The sequence below is a fragment of the Pseudorca crassidens genome, chromosome 5 (assembly GCF_039906515.1).
Source record: "Pseudorca crassidens isolate mPseCra1 chromosome 5, mPseCra1.hap1, whole genome shotgun sequence".
Classification (NCBI taxonomy): domain Eukaryota; kingdom Metazoa; phylum Chordata; class Mammalia; order Artiodactyla; family Delphinidae; genus Pseudorca; species Pseudorca crassidens.
Window position 1 is genome coordinate 55773666 of NC_090300.1, and position 21408 is coordinate 55795073.

Consider the following 21408-nt stretch of genomic DNA (forward strand, 5'->3'; position numbering starts at 1 on the left):
TTCCTCTGAATTAGGGGTGATAATAGTATCCATATCAAGAGGGTTATTTAAAAAATCAAAGTAAATTTTATCATCATTGCTATAATATGATTAGATTGTTTTTGCTCTACATCTAGTAGTTATATTGTTTAAGCAGAATTTTTTTTTTTTTAAAGAAGATGTTGGGGGTAGGAGTTTATTAATTAATTTATTTATTTTTGCTGTGTTGGGTCTTCGTTTCTGTGCAAGGGCTTTCTCTAGTTGTGGCAAGCAGGGGCCACTCTTCATCATGGTGCGCGGGCCTCTCACTATCGCGGCCTCTCTTGTTGCGGAGCACAGGCTCCAGACGCGCAGGCTCAGTAGTTGTGGCTCACAGGCCTAGCTGCTCCGCGACCTGTGGGATCTTCCCAGACCCGGGCTCAAACCCATGTCCCCTCCATTGGCAGGCAGATTCTCAACCACCGTGCCACCAGGGAAGCCCCCAAGCAGAATTTTGAGGGATGTTTTTACATTAAAAATGAATTAGTGTTCTGAGCTCTCAAAAATTGAATAGCATAGTGCTATTCTTGGAAATAGCTACACTGGAGATCAGTAATCATCTGCATTGTCTAATCCTCCTAAGGACTCTGTGAAGTAGGCAGATTAGTACTCCCATTTCACATATATTGACACTGAGACCCAAAGAGGGGAAAGGAGCCCCCAGAAGACAAGGAAGAGGCCAGAGTTGAGATTTTCTGACTCACAGACCTGGCAGCCCCTGCTCCACTGTGTCATACTGGCCATGGTATGCACAGGGCAATTTCTTTCTGGTCGAGTTTAACCTTTAATTCCTATATGCTTCTCTGGTTTCTCCTTTGATCAGGGCTGGGTCCATCATCCCATTCCAATCGTCCATGCTTTTCCCATCAACCAACTGTGCTGGTCAGTGAACTGTCCCACTTACACATGTGTGCTCATAGTGGCCCTTTGCTGAAGTGTCTGCCAACCTTCAATGCTAAAATCACATTCTTCATCTTTCATATAGTATATCTTAATTTACTTCATGCAGTACGCTATTTAAATTTTAGCCTGTTTTGAATCCTGATAGCCATTTGTTCTCCCTCATACGCCTATACATATAAAGCTGTTTTGCATTTCAGTTATTTGGCTAATTGTCTTCCCCCTACGCTTCTATTATTTATCTTAAAACCTCTTATAGTACCCAGCATAATGGCTCAAAAATGGAAGATACCTAATGGATGTGTATTGAATAAATGAATAATAAATAAATGAGTTAATGATGTGGCAGGCAAATAGGTACACATTTTTAATATATATTTACAAAATGAGCTTGGGGGAATACATCATAATGCACAGAAACACCTCCCCTTTTTGGGATATTTGAATGTAGCCAGTGACTTGCAGATTCAGCTTGCATTTCACTCATGAACAATTTTTTGAGCTTTTAAAAATAGGATTCTTTCTCCCTTGTCCTTGGGTCTGATCTCATTAATATCCTGGAAATGAATTTGCTCTCCTTTGTGTGCACATTTACTCTTACAGCCACAGAGATAGGGCAGTCACAGAAAATCCCCTGAATGTCAAATAGGTCAGAGAGCCGAGGCCAGGGCCCGTTGGTGGCAGATAGGCAGCCAACATTTTCCCAGGTGGGTCAGGATGCTCCTGCCCAGGACAACATCCTATTCAACTGGTTTGTTTCACAGACTCCTCAATACAATTTAGGCGACTGGTTGGAAAACCCTCTTAGGTATGGCACAGTTGATTATACTATCTAATTCAAAATGTGGTCTTAGAAATTGGGTGAATTATCCATTTTGATTTTTATGCATTTCAAGTTTTTAATGTCCCCCTTTCTGACCCAAAGATGAGTTTCATATGGCTTGAGATATACTTGAAGTAGTTTAGGCAGTATATTTTATCAATTAAGAATGTTGAGGGGCTTTCCCTGGTGGAACTGTGGTTGAGAATCCACCTGCCAGTACAGGGGACATGGGTTCAAGCCCTGGTCCAGGAAGATCCCACATGCAGCGGAGCAACTAAGCCCGTGAGCCATGGCCACTGAGCCTGCGCTCTAGAGCCTGCAAGCCACAACTACTGAGCCCGCGTGCCACAACTACTGAAGCCTGTGTGCCTAGAGCGCAAGCTCCGCGACAAGAGAAGCCACTGCAGTGGGAAGTCCGTGCACCGCAATGAAGAGTAGCCCCCGCTCACCACAACTAGAGAAAGCCCGCACACAGCAACAAAGACCCAATGCAGCCAAAGAAAAAAGAATGTTGAACTGAATATGCAAACTTCAATATAAAATAAATTTCTAATTTGAACCAAAGAACTTGACCTTTTAAAAAATAAATTTTATGTTTACAAATTTAATTTAAAAGATAGAAGGTTTTAGTTCTTTTTGGATGGTGAGTCACTTTTATCTCCTGAAAATCTCAGTAACATCAAGGGTAAGTGGGTGTGGATTTTGTCATCAGGGAAGTGTAGTGGGAATTTCCAGAATATTACCAGAGATGAATGTGTCAGAGGCTTGGAGATGGGCCAAATGAAACTTAAATAACAGCTGGCCAACTGGCTGACCTCAGAATATATGATGAGAAGAGCTGTGTATTAGTCTGAGTCCTCCAGAGAAACAAAATCAATAGGAGATAGGAGATATATATGCATATATGCACGCACACACACACACACACACAAACACATATATGCAGCTGACCTTTGAACAATGCGGGGCAATTAGGAGTGCCAACCCCCGCCCCCGCCCCCCGATCAAAAATCTGTGTACTGCTATCTCTTCCTCAAAAACAAGGAATTGATCAGTGACACCCAAGGACAGGAAGCTGAAACAGTTTGAATAAAATCAGGACTCAAACCTTAGTTCTGTTGATTCCACATATTGTTCTAATCGAACACAAATTTTCCTCCACACTTTGTTAATGTAAAGATCTGTAAAATGAAAATACAGGCACTATATTTATTGAAAAAAATCCACGTGTCTTATAAGTGGACCTGCACAGTCCAAATTTGTGTTGTTCAAGAGTCAACTGAATATATACATACATATATATATATGTATATATGTGTATATATATATGTATATGTATATATATATATATTCAAATATTTATAATAAGGAATGGGCTTATGTCATTATGGATGCTGAGGCCTCCCAAGATCTGCAGTCTGCAAGCTGAGACCCAGGAGAGCTGGTGGTATATTTCTAGTTCAATTTCAAAGGCCTGAGAACCAGGAAAGACAATGGAGTAAGTTCTAGTCCAAGTCCAAGTTCAAAAGCAGAGAAGACCAATGTTCCAGCCCAAAGACAGTCAGGCAGACAGAAGTTCCTCTTTATTCACAGGCAGTCAGCCTTTTGGTTCTATTCAGGCCTTCAATTGTTTAGATGAGGCCTACCCGCATTAGGGAGGGCAATCTGCTTTACTCAGTCTCCCAATTCAAATGTTAATATCATCCAAGAACACCCTCACAAACACACTCAGAGTAACGTTGGACCAAATATCTGGGCACCTCGTGGCCCAGTCAAGTTGACACATAAAATTAACCATCACGAGTTGTTCTAACAGGATCTCCCCCACTGTCCAAAACAATCAATGCAGCTCTTAAGACTTTAAAGTCAGAACTTGGGATCAGAAAACTCACCTCCCAGGGCTTCCCTGGTGGCGCAGTGGTTGAGAGTCTGCCTGCCGATGCAGGGGACGCGGGTTTGTGCCCCGGTCCGGGAAGATCCCACATGCCGCGGGGCGGCTGGGCCCGTGAGCCATGGCCGCTGAGCCGGTGCGTCCGGAGCCTGTGCTCCACAACGGGAGAGGCCACAACAGTGAGAGGCCCGTGTACCGCCAAAAAAAAAAAAAAAGAAGAAAAGAAAACTCACCTCCTTGGGATAGAGTGATGTGATGAAAGAGTACAGATTTAGAGTTAAATTGATCTGGATTCAAATCCCTGATCTCAGCCACTTTGTAGCTATGTGATCTTGGATAAGCTAATTAACCTCTCAATTTCCTCATCCCCAAAGCACAAGATATTGCAGATTGTTAGGGGAAAATATTGCAATGTGTTTATCACATACGTAAGCATTCAGCGCATCATATCTATTATTAGTGTTTCCCTCAGGTTTATATAGCATTGTTCCAAAAAATAATTATTCTGTACTTGGTACTTTAGGTAAAATAGAAAATAGTTTGTAGATGGAAGATGAATCAGAGTAGCTTGAATGTAGTATTTTTTAAGGTATGTTCAGTGTTCTTTTAAAATCACCAAAATGTATCCACAACTTTTAGTAAAGTCTTGAAAATCAAACCAGACCATGATGTTAATACTTAGTATGTTCCATGTTCCTCTATCATGTGCTTTGATTTTGATACATCCTGAATCTTCACTGGGTGTCTGATGTACCAAACTTGGTAAGGTAAGCCATGGAGGAAATAGAGCACGTCTCCATTGATGGACAACAAAGTGTTCCCACTTGTTTTCAAAACTCTCCCTTTTAGGCCATGCCAATTTGGAAACTGGAAAAAAAACAAAACAAAACATGCTGTTGGGACTACTTACAGGGCATTTTAATTGGCTACATAGAACTTCATGTGCTGTTTGGGGCACAAATTCATTATGGCCCCAAGGAAAAGAACAAATGCTGACCACAAGGACAGATAGAACATTGTTTATCACATTAACCTGGTATCCCACTCCCTCTCAGCAAAGCTAGACAAGTAATTCAGCTTAATTATAATTGACCTGGTTATAGACTCAAGCCTGGAAATGAATCTTGGGGGCAGCAGACATGGAGACTGTGTAGGTAACAGGGCCAGAGCTGAGTGAAGTTATAACGCAGAGACTGTTGCCTGTTGGTGACCTTCATCTTCTATTTTTATGCTGTTTTCCTCTTTTCCAGGCCAACTTTCATTACATACTTATTTCTTTTCTGTGTTCTCTCAAGGTGCTCTATTCCTGTCACGCTTAAAGTTGACTTATATTTTGGAATTGTCTTGATACTTTACCCTTCCTGTGTATTTGGCTTTTAAACAAAGATGGCAATTACAGAGCAATGCCCAGCACAGAGGTGTATGTCCTACGACTTGGGATTCAGTTCCATCTCTGCCAATCGCTGGTCAGTACCCATCTTTTCAGAGTCTCAGTTATTTACCTGTAAAATCAGGACAATTAAAATTACTTCCCAAGTTGAATGAGGATTAAGTAAGATAACATCTGTAAAAAAACTGCTCTGGTAAACCATGGATTATTATGAACATGTTTAGTTATTTTCACAATTAGATGAATATCATTAACTTTTGCATTTCCGTCACAGGATTGCAAGTTCCTCGAGAGCCTGGAGGTGTTTTGTTTACCAGTGATCCCTAGAGATTGGAACAGGGCCAGGCATTTAGGAGGGATGAAACAGCAGTTATTAAATGAATGAATGAATCAACGAGAGACCACGGGAGAAGAGGGTATTTTAAGACCCAATATTTTGCTGAATGTACCATCCTTGTGTCCCTTCTGTGCCTGAACAGTCCTCATTGGCCATAGAAGAGAAGCACAATTCTCTTTCTTGACTGACCAGTGAACTGACAGTTTAAGTGAAGTCTTCATCCCTATGAATGTTGGAATTACAGTTTATGAGGTCCTTTTGTTGCCTACTACAAGCCAAAGCTATTTCTCTGAAGTAGGCAGGAAAAATCATTTGATCCTAAAACTCATACTTAAAAGGAAAGGCTAGTAGTGTATTTTTTGTTAGTTACTGTGCTTACAAATTTTGAGCCAGGGTAACCACTAGGGCTAGATGTCATAATACAGCTATACCTATTACTTCTGCTAAGTGCCATCCTAAATTAAATATCACTTCTACTATTTTTTTAAGTATAATTACTTCAGAGAGCATAAAGAGCTAAAATTTGCCTGTGTGAAATTGACATGGAAAACATCTACCTCTCCTTTTTATCTCTGCTACTAAACCCTGGGCTACAAAAGCACTAGATGTGGGGTTCAGTCTACAGAACCTGTGTGTTGGGTGTCTTCTATTTGCAGATCCATTCTCTACCCTTCTCTATCCTGCTGGGGGCCCACAGAATCTGACTGATAAGGACTGCGTGAATGGGCTCCCTCACTTCCAGTTTAGAACAGGGAAGGCACGGGCAGGAGAACGGAGGGCCGAAGAAGAAAGACGTTTTGGGAATTTACTCCCCTGGTTCCTTCTCTGATGGTCCACCGAAAGACACAGTGGAGGGCTTCCCTGGTGGCACAGTGGTTGAGAGTCCGCCTGCCGATGTAGGGAGCGCAGGTTCGTGCTCCGGTCCGGGAAGATCCCACATGCCGCAGAGCGGCTGGGCCTGTGAGCCATGGCCGCTGAGCCCGCGCGTCCGGAGCCTGTGCTCCACAACGGGAGAGGCCACAACAGTGAGAGGCCCACGTACCACACACACACAAAAAAAGACACAGTGGATGCCAGGCTTTCTTCACACAGCCACCCTCTCTTAGAATGGGGGATTACTTCCTTCCTTTGTGTTTCTAGGGCTAGATAACAGCTCCCTGTTGCTACCAGCCCCAGAGTACTGCCCTGTCTCTTGTTGGTTTCCTTAAACCCTACCCACATCTTTGCATAGAGTCACTTTGTTAAATGCTTCTCAAATGAACCAATTTAAGTGTGCTATCTCTCACGTGCCAGGACTCTGACTGATACACCTCATGTGCAGAGAGAATATAATGCATCTGTGAGTTTTGGCCTTTCTATCTTAGGTCCTTAAAAATTAGCCAGTAGCTGAATGGAAACCATCTTCTATCCATTCCTCTGTTATTCACTGACAACTAAGGGACATTTTTATAGCTCTAAGTTATTCCGTAAATTTTTACATGCACTCTTGCCACCAATCCTATACTCATAGGATTGTGAGGTAGGTGATCATCACTAGTGGTGTCATATAACACAGAGGCCCTCACAATGTGTGCAGCCTCAGCAGCAACAGTGTCACCGGGGACCCTGTAAAAATATAAATTATTGGGCTTAGTCCCAGACCTGCTGAATCAGAAATTTGGGAGCCAGCAATCTGGGCAATAGTCTGTGTTTTAACAAGCCTTCCAAAGGATTCTAATACATGCTAAAGTTTGAAAACCACTGATGTAACATATGGTGACCCATGCATTTTAATGTTAGGGATGCTATCCTCCACTCCCCCACCCTCCACTCCACTGGAAAGGACTTTTTTTTCCCTCAGTTTAGTGGTCTCAGACCAGAGTGCGATGATGCATCAGAATGGCCCGTGAAGCTTGTTCAAAATCCCGATGCCCAGGTCCCACATCGGATTCACTGAATCAGAATCTCAAGTTTGGGAACCACTGATCATGCCATCAGTTCAAAACGGTGAGAAACCACAGCTGGAACCGACAGCAACAAACCTGAAGGAAGAATGTTCATCATGAAGTTGAGAGCTCTGAAGAAACCAGAGTTACCTTTGGACCTGACTTTATTTAGATTGCTACCTACTGGGAACAGGGAGAGAGGGCTTTTCTGTTGTATGTAGCTGGGTCATGTTTGTGGCAACTTTAGATGCAGACAAGAGTAAAATGTCTGTGTTTTGAGGTGCCTCCCCACTCTCTCCGAGGCTCTACTTCCATCCATAGCTCATGCTAAGCGGGCATGTCATATAGTTACCCCAGGCCAGATGATTGCATCCAACCCAAAGCATTGGCTGGCTAGCCACCAATCAGATTCCTTCTCTCAGAAATGTGCACTTGCTATTTTTAGTAGGCCTTGCTACTCAGAGTGTGGTCTGCCTACCAGCAGCATCAGGGGATCACCTAGGGTTCTCAGGACCCACAAAGATCTACTGAATTAGGATCTGTGTTGTAACAAGATCCTCAGGTGATTCCAATGCAGATTAACATTTGACAAGTGCTGGCTTAAGAGGCATAAACATTTTAGAAAGTCAGTAGTGGGTGCTTCTGGACCATCCAGAATTGATGGTCACTTTTGATCATACAAAGTTATGATGGATTCATAAAGCAAGCCAAGAAAGCCTATCTGCTGAGAGAAGTTAGTTATTTAGAAAGATAAGAAGAAAGAAGAAGAAATTAGATCCACTGAGAGACAGAGGAAGAAGACTGGTTCCTTGAATTTTCTATACCAAGCTCCATGAGAGCAGGCTTTCTTTCATTTTTTTATCTTGGATGTACAGAATATTTCTGATTGTATCCTTATAATAAACCTCCCTTTTTTACTTAAGCTAGCTTGAATGAGTATCTGTTTCTTGCAAGAGATGACTTGCAAAGAGATGAACTAAATCACCACTAAAAGGAAATATAAATAGATATTTGGCATTATTTTGCATACCCTGGATTGTATAGATATTATTTATGAGCAGATTGCCTTTTTTTTATGCTTTTTAAATATCAAATAATGCATAGTCATTATAAAAAATTCAAAAATTTCAGAGGGAAGCAAGGTAGAAAAAAAGATCTTTCCCTAGGACCCTTATCTTCACTCCCCAGAGGTAACCAGTTAAGTGTCTTGTATAACCTTTAATCATTTTCCTATGTACCTTACCTATAATGCCCCCTGATATTTTCCCTTTTGGCATCAATAAAAGAACAGAAAGCTGATCATCTTATTATTACTATACCTAGAGGGATACATTTAATAATATCTAACATTTAACTTGTAAAAAATGAATGAACAGAAACCTCAATCAAATAGAGTTGGGAGACCAGAAGGGGGCGCTCTTGTGCCCTGTGGCGATAGTAGAGCCCAAAAAGAAGACAGCCTCCTTTTCTTCCCCACAAGGACTCAACCAGTGGAAAAGCCACTGGACTCGTTGTTTACTAAATAGTCCTCCCAAGTTTCCTTTTCCTCTCTGTAAAAGTATTCTCCTTTCCCTGCCATACTGGGACTTGCCTGTGGATCACCATAGCCGCAGACCCTGAATTGCAATTCTCTGCTGATCCCAAATAAACCCATCATTGCTGGAGAAATATCTGGCAGCCTATTTGTTCCAGGTTAACAAACCCATGACTTAAAAAAAAAATCTCCTTCTTTAGCTTTATTTTTTAAATAGTCCTTTGAGGCAGGCAGTAAGGTAAGCACTATTAACTTTCATTGAGTGAACATATGGATACACTGAGGTTTAAAATCATGTCCTCAGTTTTCATTGAAATGGACTAAATAAATAGCTATGTAAGAGTTCCTATTGTATTTGCTTTAAAATAATTGAGGAGATTTTCCATTAAGTCACATGGAGGGATTTTCGTTTAGAATTCAGTCTTAGGGAAAGACCATCAACCCTAAGAAACTGGAATGCCTCAGAAACACTGACAGAAATGCCAAATCACTAATCATGTTTTTTACTTTTTTCCTCAACTGCCAGGGGACTCAGCCAAACCAGAAGTTAACCACAACTGATTTTTCTATTTGGCATATTTTTGTTCTTTTCCTTGGCTATAAGCTCCTATTTCTATATCTCTATTTCATTGTATTTTTACATTATAAGCTGCTTCAAGTATTTTCATGGAGTGAGAAAGTTTAGATACCAAATGTAAAATAGATAGCTAGTGGGAAGCAGCCACATAGCACAGGGAGATCAGCTTGGTGCCGTGTGACCACCTAGAGGGGTGGGATAGGGAAGGTGGGAGGAAGATGCAAGAGGGAGGGGATATGGGATATATGTATACGTATAGCTGATTCACTTTGTTATACAGCAGAAACTAACACAACATTGTAAAGCAATTATACTCCAATAAAGAGGTTAAAAAAAAAGTTTAGATAAATATAAATTTAAAATGGGGAAACCAAGGTACCAATAAAGACTTACCTAAATTCACTGAGAAATTTCTGGCAGAGCTGGAACTGGAATTGTGGTTTCCTAAATTCTAGTTCATTCCATTTCCTCTGTTCCACGTGAGCTGAGTGGCAAGGTTTTTTCCCTTAACCATGGAACATATTATATCTGTTTTTAAAAGTATGGCAATACTAGATTGGGATTGACATATATACACTAATACGTATAAAATGGATAACTAATAAGAACCTGCTGTATAAAGAAATAAATAAATTTTAAATATTAAAAAAAAATGTATGGCAATACTGAAAATGTCACTGCTGAATGTTGTTTGAATTGGAAATGTGCTTTAGCTTTTGAAGGCCATCTAGCTCTACCTTACTTATTGTTTTCAAAGGTAGTTTCTTCCCAACTAAGGATTCATCTGGTGCTGGGTGCTGGGTTTGGCCAGTGCGCACAACAAAAGATGAAGGTCCTATATTTCCCACTGTACTAAATGGTCCTTCAAAAATGTAGAACACCATTTTTCTGTCAGCCTTTTTCCAAATGGATGGCAAATACCTACCTTGAATAAAAACATGTAAAAAAAAAGACAAAGCACTTTGGTGGGCAGAGAGGTGAGTCATGCTTTAACAAAGAATCAATGTGAGTGCTTTTTAGGTTTGTTTTTCTTTGTTTTGAAAATGCAGTCTTTTTTTCTCTAGGTACTTATGAGGATTTTAAAGTCTATTTTTAAAAAAATACTCAGTTTAATTTATTCTGTGATTAAATATAACATGTCTTTTTATTTACCTTTTATAAGCTGTTGGGAAATCTTTTTAAATTCCAGGTGAAACATAAGCAGCAGCGTGGAGGATGTCTAACGCCTTCTACTTTCAAGAGTGCCCTCTGCTGGCAGTTGCCTTGAATTTTAAAAATACTCTGTGGGCTCCGGGATTTCATTTGTTGACCAAATGTCTTTAATGCATGAGTAGAAAGAAAACATCTGCTGGGGGAAAACAATCAAAACAAACAGAGATTTGTGTCTTAAGAATATAAATAAGCAAATATATACAATAGCACCAGGCATAGTTTTACATGCCATTGAAAAGGACACTATGCTTTAATTGCAACAACATAAGAACATTTGTTCAGCAAAGACTTATTGAGTGATTATTCTGTGAGAAGCACTGTGTTAGGCACTGGGGTCACAAAAGTGATGCTGACATGACCCCACATCAAGGATCCCACCGTCTTGTGAGGGAGTCAGACCCACTAATAGCCAATTACGTGCCATGTGTTGAGTGCAATGTGGGACCAGAGGAGGGACACCAAAATATCCTGAGGAGGGAGGAGTTAGGAAGGGCTTCCTGGAGCAGGCTGGCAAAGGAAGACAAGGAAGGGCAAAGAAAGGCCATCGGGGTAGAGGGAAGAGTATTAGGTAAGAGAAATATGGCATGTGTCTCCCATGATGATAAGGTCAGCGTTGGCTGGCTATATAGCCTAGCACAGAATACAGGGCTTGCCATAGATGATGTACAACAGCACTTCTTGACTGTTTTGGTCTCAGGACCTTACATTCTGAAAAATTATTGAGGACCCCAAATAGCTTCTGTTCATATGAACTTTATTGATGTTTACTGTATTAGGAATTAAAACTGAGAAACTGTAAACACAGTTATTCATGTACTTAATTACATGTTACCTTAAGCTATATTCTATGGTGGAAAAAAATCACTAAATTTTCCAAACACAAACGAGTGAGAAGTGTGGCATTGTTTTACGTGTTTGCAACTCCTTAATGTCTGGCTTAACAGGAGCCATCTGGATTCTCATATCTGCCTCTACAGCCCACCTACTACAACACCACATGTCAAGTAGCAGCTGTGTCTCTCTAATGACACAAAATGCTGAGTGACAGGGCTGAACAATACATGTATGCCTACTGGAAATCATATTTACATTTTCAATCTCAAATTTGGCGAATATGATGCTAATATCAGTATCTTCTAGATGTTTAAATAGGGGATCCACTGGAAGATATGAGATGTTAGTTTTTTTAAAAAAAATGGGGGATTAAAAAAGAATGAAAATCACAAGAAAAAACAATATTAAAACACATAGAGTACATTTTAAATGCCCTAAAGGAGAATTGTTGGAACCATTAGTGGATCCCTTCAGCAAAATATAGCCACGCACCAGAGGTTTTGCCGGAGAAGATGAAAATAACTCTAATTGAATAGGAAAATCTAATTTACCCACACATATGTGACCATTTAGAACCAACACAAACAATTTACTTTGGAAAAAAAAGTTTTGCAAATTCCTATGATATTGAAGTGAACTAAGTATAATGAACTCAAGCGTGAAATTATTAGCTTTGCTTGTAATGACAGAGTCAATGTGAAAACTTGCCTTCAGTGGTATCAGTACTTCTTTGCCTGAACTAGTTCAAATCCAAATTCATTTGCACTGAGATCAACCCTTCCTAATATGTGTATGAAAGTCCCCAAATTGTCTCATGGCCTGCCTAACTGCCTAACTTTTATGAATATTCTAGCCAGTCCAAGGCAGGTTTCCAGTACGAGCAGCACATACTGTATCCAGACATGAAATGGATGTCATCAGAGAGGCCACTGAGTCACCTCTCAGTAATTGAAAGGCAGCTGGAGGACTCCAGGGGGCAGAAGATTTGGGCTGAATTGTGGCTAGGGATGTAGGATACCAAGAGAAAGAGAGGAGGGAACCAGAAAATGAGATGAGGGGAAGTGAAAGAGGCACATTTCCAGATGGAGACATTTTATTTACAACCATGAATCAAAACAGATTTATACTTTCCTACCTCCACAGTGGATTTTCATCTTACAAAATAGACTGGCTACCAAAATCCTTCATAAAATCTGCCTTGCCCTTTGCAGTGAGAAATAAGCAAAACGTCAAAGGTTAAAAGGTCATGCATAAAATATTATATCCACCAAGATATGCAACAGTCTTAACTTCCTCACAAATCAATGATAAAACAGTAACTAATTTACACTTCACTAGATTTTGTAGCACTTCAAGATTTTTTCTTCATATATTTATGGTCACATTTCACAAACAACAACGATATTGTAAAAAGACTATCCATTTTTTCTTAAAATAGGAAAACAAAACAAAGCCATAACACTTAAAAAAAATCAATCTGCAGAGCATAAAGATTTTTTATAAGAACAAAAATTAAAACAAAATAAACGGATTCCAGGCCAAAATATCTTCAATATAAACTCTGTACGCTTCCCAAAGGAATTCTTAGCACTCAGATTTTTGGTTGGTTTAGCCTCTCTTGTATCTAGTGGTTTTTGTGTATCATGATTTCCAATGATTACACCAAGGAAAATTTCAAGGAAGACCTTCAAGAAAGGTCTGAGGTGGGATATAGTGCAAGTCACTTTCACATATATATTCATTTGTTATTTCATCCTCGTAAGTAGGAAATACCCATCTTTCAAATGAGTGAAAAGGCTCTACTTTCTTTCCACTGATAAATTTACTGTATCATGACTCGGCTGTGTAGTTGCTCTCTGCAGTCCCTGAAAGTAGCGCAGATTGCAGCAGTACGAAGAGTGGCAGAAGGAGGGCGAAGGTACACAAGTCAGATCAGAATTGGAGTTTCCTTGTATGCCAAAGATGTCCCACAGGCAGTGAAGGCTTCACATGAAATTAAGCCTGGTCTATTGTAACTTTAGACCTACTTGGAAGGCGATAATGAAGGGTGTCACCCAGAAGAGTAGGAAGTATTTCCTCCGACCACAGAGAGCAGAAATGACCAATGTGTGTCTTGTCTAAGCTATTGAACTATAAACTTAGATGACTTTACTAGGTGTAGTCATAGTTTCTAATTATTGTGATTTGTATATGCATATAAACATCAAAATATTTAGGCCTTATATATAGTAATATTAATAGGTATTTTACCTCTTTCCATAAAATTACATGTGGATATAATTCTAAAGTTGTTTTTTTAAACCCTAAGGTAGTTTTTTAAAAAAATCATTATTTTTAATATTCATTACTGACTTTATTCTGAAAAATCTTGTCTAGCTATATATATTAACATTAAATAACTTAAAAAAATAAACAATACAGTACATTATATATACCAAAATAGCCCCATTTTAAAGCCATGTAAGTGAAAAAGTTGAGTTTTCAAGAATAAACTAGACCCTCTAAAGGTATTTTTCATAATTTTAATATTAAATGTATCTTCTTTTCTGACTATGCCAAATATATACACACCACTTTTGGTAATTTATGTGAGAAGTATTCATTATGAAAACAATAGGTTGGTTCATTTGTCTGTTTTTACTTGTTCTGTAAAGGAAAATTTACTCTAAATCTAAATTAATCTGCTCCCAAAAGATCTCCACCAGGGAGATAGCATAACCAAAAAACTTAATGATGTACAGGAATCCAGTGCATGCAACCTCATATTTTCTAATAATAGTGGTAGAAAGTAACTTTCAAGTATTATCATAATCCAACTGGACTTAGAGACAGCTATCACATAAAATTAACACTCTAAAGGAGGAAAGTCATTTGAGAAACTTGTCCTTGCTAGAACAGCTCTGCCAAAATTCCCACAGGAAACAAAGCCATCCATCCATAAAGAACAGAGGGCACTTGGTAGCCAGCACTGACCTTGAAGTGAACACATTTAACACTGTTCTTAATTCAAAGTAAACTCTAGCAAGTTGAAGAGCCCACATTTTCTTTTTACTCATTAAAGGTCATCCGCAGCTGGTAGAATTTCTTCACAAAGAACTTCTTGACGGAGGCAAGACCCAAAGCTATTTCCAGCTCCTAGCCCTGCTTTCTGCAGCTGTGGGTGTTAGTAGAAATTTGGTTAAAACAAGAACAGAGAGACTGGCTCACTTAGAGAACCAGATTCAGATGTTTTTGCACTTATGTTACTCAAAAGCATTTTTTAAAATTAAATTAACATAAAGTCTGCAGGGAATAGAGATTCCATAACTCAAGTAACGAGGGGAAATTAGTCACCTAAAGAGTGAATGTCTTTCCAGAGCAGGTGCAGGAGATCAAGAGGGACTCAAGCCTTTTAGAAATTTCACGCCTTTACAGGTTTTGATCCAACCACTTGATGTAACTATTCCTAGTCCGAATTCCCACTGAGAAGTTGGTAGGCCAGCTGGTGAAAATCATGCATCCGTGGAAGCCATCCTCAAAGTGATCAAGGGTCACCTCCACACCTGCACTCTCCAAACGCTTTGCATACATGATTCCATCGTCTCTTAGGACGTCGTGCTCACAGGTTAGAATATAGGTCTTTGGGAGGTGCCGCAGGACTTTCTGGTCTGCGATGAGTGGGGCTGAGCGGGCATCCAGCAGCTGAGGGATCTCCTGGACGATCCTGGTGTTGCCGGTGGTCTGCATGACAGGCTTGTAGTTCTTTGTGATGGATGCGGGCAAGAGGGATGTCCAGTTTAGATGGGCCCTGAGGGCGGCAGCCTCTTCCACATCAAGTGAAGTGTGATTGTTAACTATCATTGCCTGGACAAAGTCATAGTTGCCGTGGAAGTAGTCCACCCAGTACTTCACCATGACATAACGGGGCAGGATGGGGGTGTTCACATTTTGCTGATAAGAGGGTGTGTTAAAATCTAAAGCTTGAAGAACTGGATAAATTAAAGCTTGCACTTTGAGCTTGTTTTTTAGGTTGGCATCTTGATTAAACTGGAGAAGAAAAAGCGAACACATTATTTCATTTTGAATGGCTTCTTTTACAGAAACCATACCTTTTAAAGTAGCCCAGTGCTTTACCTTGACTCAATCAAAGGGGTATAAGTGTTAATTTCTACCAGGCATGGTATTAAGGAATGTAGTTTAAAAAATAAATACTTCCCCATCGCTACCACTACCAGCACCTTTCAAGCTGCTGGATATTTACTGAGAAAGGTGTGATGTTTGAAACTCATAGTTCTGAGTGAACACTTCAAAGGTACATGATCTCTTAGGTCCTTAAACCCCCATCTAAAAGGCAGCTAACTAGGTCACTGTGTTTCACGAGCAGCTAAACAATCTTCAAGGTAACGTTAGCCATACAATTTTGTTTCACACCGCACTTTAGAACCCATCCCGAGGGAAGATGCAACTGCTCTGTAAAAGCAGGAGGAAATGATCAGTTAATAGTATTATTAATGTGTGCCAAGAACTGTATATACCTCATATCACTAAATCCTGGCAACAGCCCTGCAATCAAATGGCATGAGCCTCATTTTCCTGAGGCTCAGAGAGGTGAGAGGACTTGCCAAAGCCCCACAGCTCTCACAGCGGGGCCTGGATTCCATCCTGGTTGTGGCCAGTTTTAAAGCCCATGAGGTTCTCCCCACTGTACCAGGACTTTCTTCTTACCGCTTTGGACGTGTGGATAGCAAACCCACCAATGCCAAGTGGAGGACAAAGTCTTTATTTATAGCAAAAGAGAAGAAATCAGGACATGACACAAATGAAAAGGCAGATGCTATCTCAGAATGCCAAAAGAAATTTGGAGGTAAGAAGACAGAGATGCTATTCTTAAATTATTTAACTCAGAAAAGGAAGAAAATGTACTTATCTTTGAGTCTACACAGCTGTCCAAAATTGGAGATGCTACTAGAGCTAGACAGTTTTCAAAGAATTTAACCAGCTAAAGCTCAGACTAACTTGTATTGTAACATTTAAAGTGGATGAACCATTTAACTCTTTCTTTTATATTAAAAAAAAAGCCTTTGGGAAACACTTTTAAATTTTTTAATTTGGCTCAAAGTTTAAGGAAACAACCTTAGCAATTGGAATTTAAGCAAAATTATCTTGTTTTGTAAGTCCAACATGGAAAAGGAGCAGAAGATACTTAATTTCCATGCATATCCCTGAGGAGTAAGGGAGCCCTCTAAAATGTTAGCCCTCCTCTCACATTCCTCACCTTAATTGTAATCAGGGCCCTTCCAAGGACTCAGAGATTACAATTCTTTCAATGACCCCTCTTCCTACTTCAAAAGATCTCTGAGAGCTTGCCAAGTGCAGTCATCTGAATTACTTGGCCCCCAGGTGACCAGCCCACCCAGCTAGGCCTTTGCCATGCCTAGTGGACAATCTGTTGAACATTATCACATGCTCTCCGTCCACCAGCACCTCAGGGCTCTCTGTTACCTGTTGGCCCAGGGCAGCCGCCAAATTCCCACCAGCACTGTCACCAGAAACGCCGACTCTGCCTGGGTCAACTGAATACTTGTGTAAGACTTCTGGCTGCAGGAAGTACTTTGTGGCACGTATAACATCATGAATTTGCTCAGGAAAATAAACCTTTGGAACTAGCCTGTATCTGTGAAGACAAAAGTTGTATTCATTTAAGGACTTCACCAAGTCTTCAGAGGCCATTTAAAGTTTAAGGGGAAACTGGTTCTTTTGAAGCCAGAAACAAACAGGTAAGGAATTATAACAAATATAAAAATAAACCATTTTCTTGCAACTCAAATACTTTTAAAAAGTCATGATTTTGTCATAGTAATTTTTACTGTGGGCCACCAAACAAAATGAACAAAAACAAAAACCTACAACCACCACCAAGGCAAAAACAAAACTTTGAAGTAAAAGGCAGATGTTGATTATTAAAATATAGATAGACCCACAAAAGATTCTGGAATTTTATTTCTGGAAGTCAGTGTTCCGTTCACAACACCTCTGTGTTAGAAGGTGACTCGGCAGCACTAACCACTTCATTGGTCTCAAGTTTAATGAGTGCATATGGTATTCTTCATGATTTACTTGATAAATATAGTAAAACTGTACTCCATTAAAGAGGTCATGCCAGCCCGACATTAAACCCAAGCAATGTATCTGCTCTCTGGAAGGCTGGAACTAAAACGTCAGCTGTCAACCGGCAAAAGGGAAACCAAGTTTCCAGATGGCCCATGGCAGGCCTCCTGGGACACTTCTGGGGCTTCTCCTACTGCCCCACTTTGCAAGATTAGAGTCCCTCTGGGGTCCTGCTCTGTACAGATTCGCTTAAGAGCCCCAAGAGCCCCGGTTTTGTCAAATGCCTCACCTATATATAATAACACCTTACAAACCCATTGGTAGTCTTGGCTTGAGGTGCCCTCTCATCCTCCACACTCCTTACTTCTCACTCATCCTTTAAGCTTTCCTTGAGGGTTTGCCTTCTCCAGGAAGCTCTCCTTGACTACAACTCCACTTGCTTCTGGGGCTTAGCTGGCTACCATTCCTTGATACTTCTGTGTGCTGGGGTATATTGTTCATATTGCCTCATAGTAACATGATTTCTTTCCGTATTTCCTCTTAAGAGTGTGTTCTCTGATATCAGGGACTGTGTGTTTCCAGTGTATATCTATCAATGTGCTGAGCACACAATCATGCATCTAGTAAAACTTTTCTGAGTGTTAACATACCTTCATTTTGCAAGTGAAGAAACTGAGGCATAGAAAAGCTACTTGATTTGTAAAATAAGCCAAACACAAATCAAAACAAGGTAGGATAGGAACTAATTAATTAAAACCTAATAATAGTCAGCTAGTACTCAAGTCTTTTGATTTCCAATTTGTAATGAGCATATTTATTCTCAGAAACTAGTTTTTTCTATACTACTCTATATAAGGTCATTCATTTCCCCCATCTAAATTCCAGATAGTTAATTAAATATCTTCACATTCTGGGAATTCCCTGGCGGTCCGGTGGCTAGGACGCCGTGCTTCCACTGCAGGCGGCACGGGTTTGATCTCTGGTTAGGGAACTAAGATCCCAAAAGCGGCACAGCGCAGCCAAAAAAAAAACTTGACATTCTGTGCAGATACAATCAAATCGACAAATATTTGTGAAATACTTTGATAAGCAGTGAATGTAGATCTGCTCTTTCAGGAATGACTACATTTTTAAAACACAAAATGCAATAAGACATTCCCTTAGTGGTTGCCCTATAACAGATAAAATAAGTTTTCTAATTTCTTTTTTTTTCCATCTGTGATGATCAAGTAATCATCTGAAATATTTTTTCTCCAGCTGACTTTCACAATGTCTTAGTGAAGCTGCTGCTACTTTATTTCATTCATTAATAATGGGTAAAAGGAGTAGGAGTACACCATTTTGTCCAATAGGTGGAGTCATCTCATATGATTCTATTTACCCTCAGTTCTGGGATGAGGTCTCAATTTGTTACTTTCAATATTACCAAGCTGAATTCTTAATTCTTTCAATGAAATAAGAACAAATGCACTTTATGACTCAAGGTGTGAAAATAAAGGCTATTTTGTCTCAGGAAGATTCCAGATAGCATGATAGACTATCTTCCTAGTGGTCCAAGAGGTCAGAACATATTTTGCTAGAACACATATGTGGATCAAATTTTCAGATGTTGTTTCACAAAAGGTCTTAATGACTTTGAATCAAGAGGAACTCCGCAACAGGAGAGGCCACAACAGTGAGAGGCCCGTGTACTGCAAAAAAAAAAAAAAAAAGAGGAACTGGTAATCTAAAAAATATGCTACTACTTCAAATCTTATGAGTTGATTAATAACTGGCTCAGATAACAGAGTAAACATCCTAGTCCTTCTGGTGCCCTTGAAGATCTATCTCCTAAGCCCTCCTCCCTTTATCTTTGTTCATTCTGGAAACATTCTCTAGTTTTATACATTAAGAAGGGATACTATTTTCATGGACTGAAGGATGTAGTGAAACTAGATTTTTTTTTTTTTTTTTTTTTTTTACGGTACGTGGGCCTCTCACTGCTGTGGCCTCTCCCGTTGCGGAGCACAGGCTCCGGACGCGCAGGCTCAGCAGCCATGGCTCACGAGCCCAGCCCCTCCACGGCATGTGGGATCTTCCCAGACCGGGGCACGAACCCGTGTCCCCTGCATCGGCAGGCGGACTCTCAACCACTGCGCCACCAGGGAAGCCCTAGATATTTTTAAGATGAGCCTTCAAAGGAGCTTGAAATTGACCTGAGAAGTATCACGAAGGTTCTGTAATATCATTATAGACACAGAAAACTGAGAGTCAGGAGGTGATTTATGAGTGGTGTAGTCAAAGAAAGCATGCATAAATACATTTATCTGATGCTTTTGTTCAAGGCTGTGTCCCTGCGAAGTACTGAAAGAGGATTCTGCCTTTTTTTTTTAATTGTAGATCTTGAGTGAAAGCACCTGATGAATTTGTGGCACATAGTCTCAATTTGCCCAGCTCAGTGCAGGATACATGACTCTGCAGTGTCAGCTTCTACCTGCCTATTAGTGCAGGTGCCTCCCACTAGAAGAACAAAATTTGGTGTAAATTCAGGAATGAAGTTTACTCAATTTAATAAATATGTACACTCTATAAAAATTATCTTTTTCCTGCTAGGTGAGGTACCTCACCATGTATTCACCAGGTACTCAAATCTCAGAACAAACCTGTGGGTTTAAGGATGAAAACATGAGGCTCAAGGGGGATGCATAACTAGTCTACAACACCTAGTAAGTGGCAAAGCTGTGATCTGAATTCACAACTGACTTCAAAATCCACATGCCGCCCCCTTTTAAAATATTCTCATTCTTCCAAACCCACAGCCTTTAAATGTATGTGTGTGTGTTTTCATTACCTCACCAAAGCATTACCTCACCAAAAGCAGTTTTCATTACCTCATCAAATCTCAGAACAAACCTGTGGGTTTAAGGATGAAAACATGAGGCTCAAGGGGGATGCATAACTAGTCTACAACACCTAGTAAGTGGCAAAGCTGTGATCTGAATTCACAACTGACTTCAAAATCCACATGCCGCCCCCTTTTAAAATATTCTCATTCTTCCAAACCCACAGCCTTTAAATGTATGTGTGTGTGTTTTCATTACCTCACCAAAGCAGTAAGTTCTCAAAACTGTAGATTTCTGACATCCCATAACTTCTCTCATGATTTCAATGTTTTTGCAATATTCTCAAAACAAACCACCTGGCAGAGTACCTGGCACATGGTACATCTTTAATAAGATATTTTTATTTGTCCCAAACAAAATTTTAGAGATTTATTTTATACTTTTTACATATAAAATATGTCATATTTTATTACATACTCTTATGGTAGGAAAAGTAATAAGCTATATGCCTTTAAAAAACATTTAAAAAAAGAAATTGTTCCTAACCCACCTACTCTTTGGGCACATCTCCAAGGACTGCCTGCCTGTATGCTCTGCATAGCTGAGAGTTTCTCAACTCTAAATGCACCATAGGATAATCTTGGGAACTTTATAATAAAACACTGAGGTTTGAGCTCCTCTACAAAACATTCCAATTTATTTGATCTGAGGTGGGGCCCAGCATAACTATATTTGAAGAAAAATTCCCCCAAGTAATTCTAATGTGCAGCCAGGGTTTAGAAATATTACTGAATCCAACCATACTGTCACTCTCCTCTGAACACAACTCCCTGTTCCTGTTCCCAATGCATTGGTCCTTCTCTCCATCCCCTATGCCCTTCCCCCAGCAATTCCTCATCAAATGTTGCCATTCTTTAAGTCTCATCTCAAATGCCACTTCCTCCATGAAATCTTCTAAGAGCCCAGCCAAAAGTAACTCTCCTTTCTTGAAGCCCTCAAAGTCTCTCTTACAATAGGTCATAACAGACATGTCAACTTCCTCTAGGAGTAGACGGAAA

The 21408-nt window shown here is 40.0% G+C and overlaps 1 protein-coding gene and 1 long non-coding RNA gene across 5 annotated transcripts in view; both read right to left on the reverse strand.

Moving 5' to 3' along the window:
- Positions 1-3065: 3065 nt before the first annotated feature.
- On the reverse strand, positions 3066-11615 carry LOC137224916 (uncharacterized). Its single transcript, XR_010943571.1, has 3 exons — positions 9789-11615; positions 4989-5134; positions 3066-4499 (listed from the first exon to the last, which is right to left on the reverse strand). It is a non-coding gene; the product is annotated as an uncharacterized lncRNA (long non-coding RNA).
- A 901-nt stretch (positions 11616-12516) lies between these two features.
- The window catches only part of NCEH1 (neutral cholesterol ester hydrolase 1), a 62814-nt gene continuing 53922 nt past the window's right edge, over positions 12517-21408 (reverse strand). For all 4 annotated transcript variants that reach the window (XM_067738046.1, XM_067738050.1, XM_067738047.1 and 1 more), the window contains 2 exons: positions 16923-17094; positions 12517-15467 (listed from right to left, as the gene is read on the reverse strand). In XM_067738046.1, the coding sequence (XP_067594147.1) occupies positions 14850-15467; positions 16923-17094 (790 nt within the window). In that variant the 3' untranslated portion in view covers positions 12517-14849. The remainder of the gene's footprint in view (positions 15468-16922; positions 17095-21408) is intronic.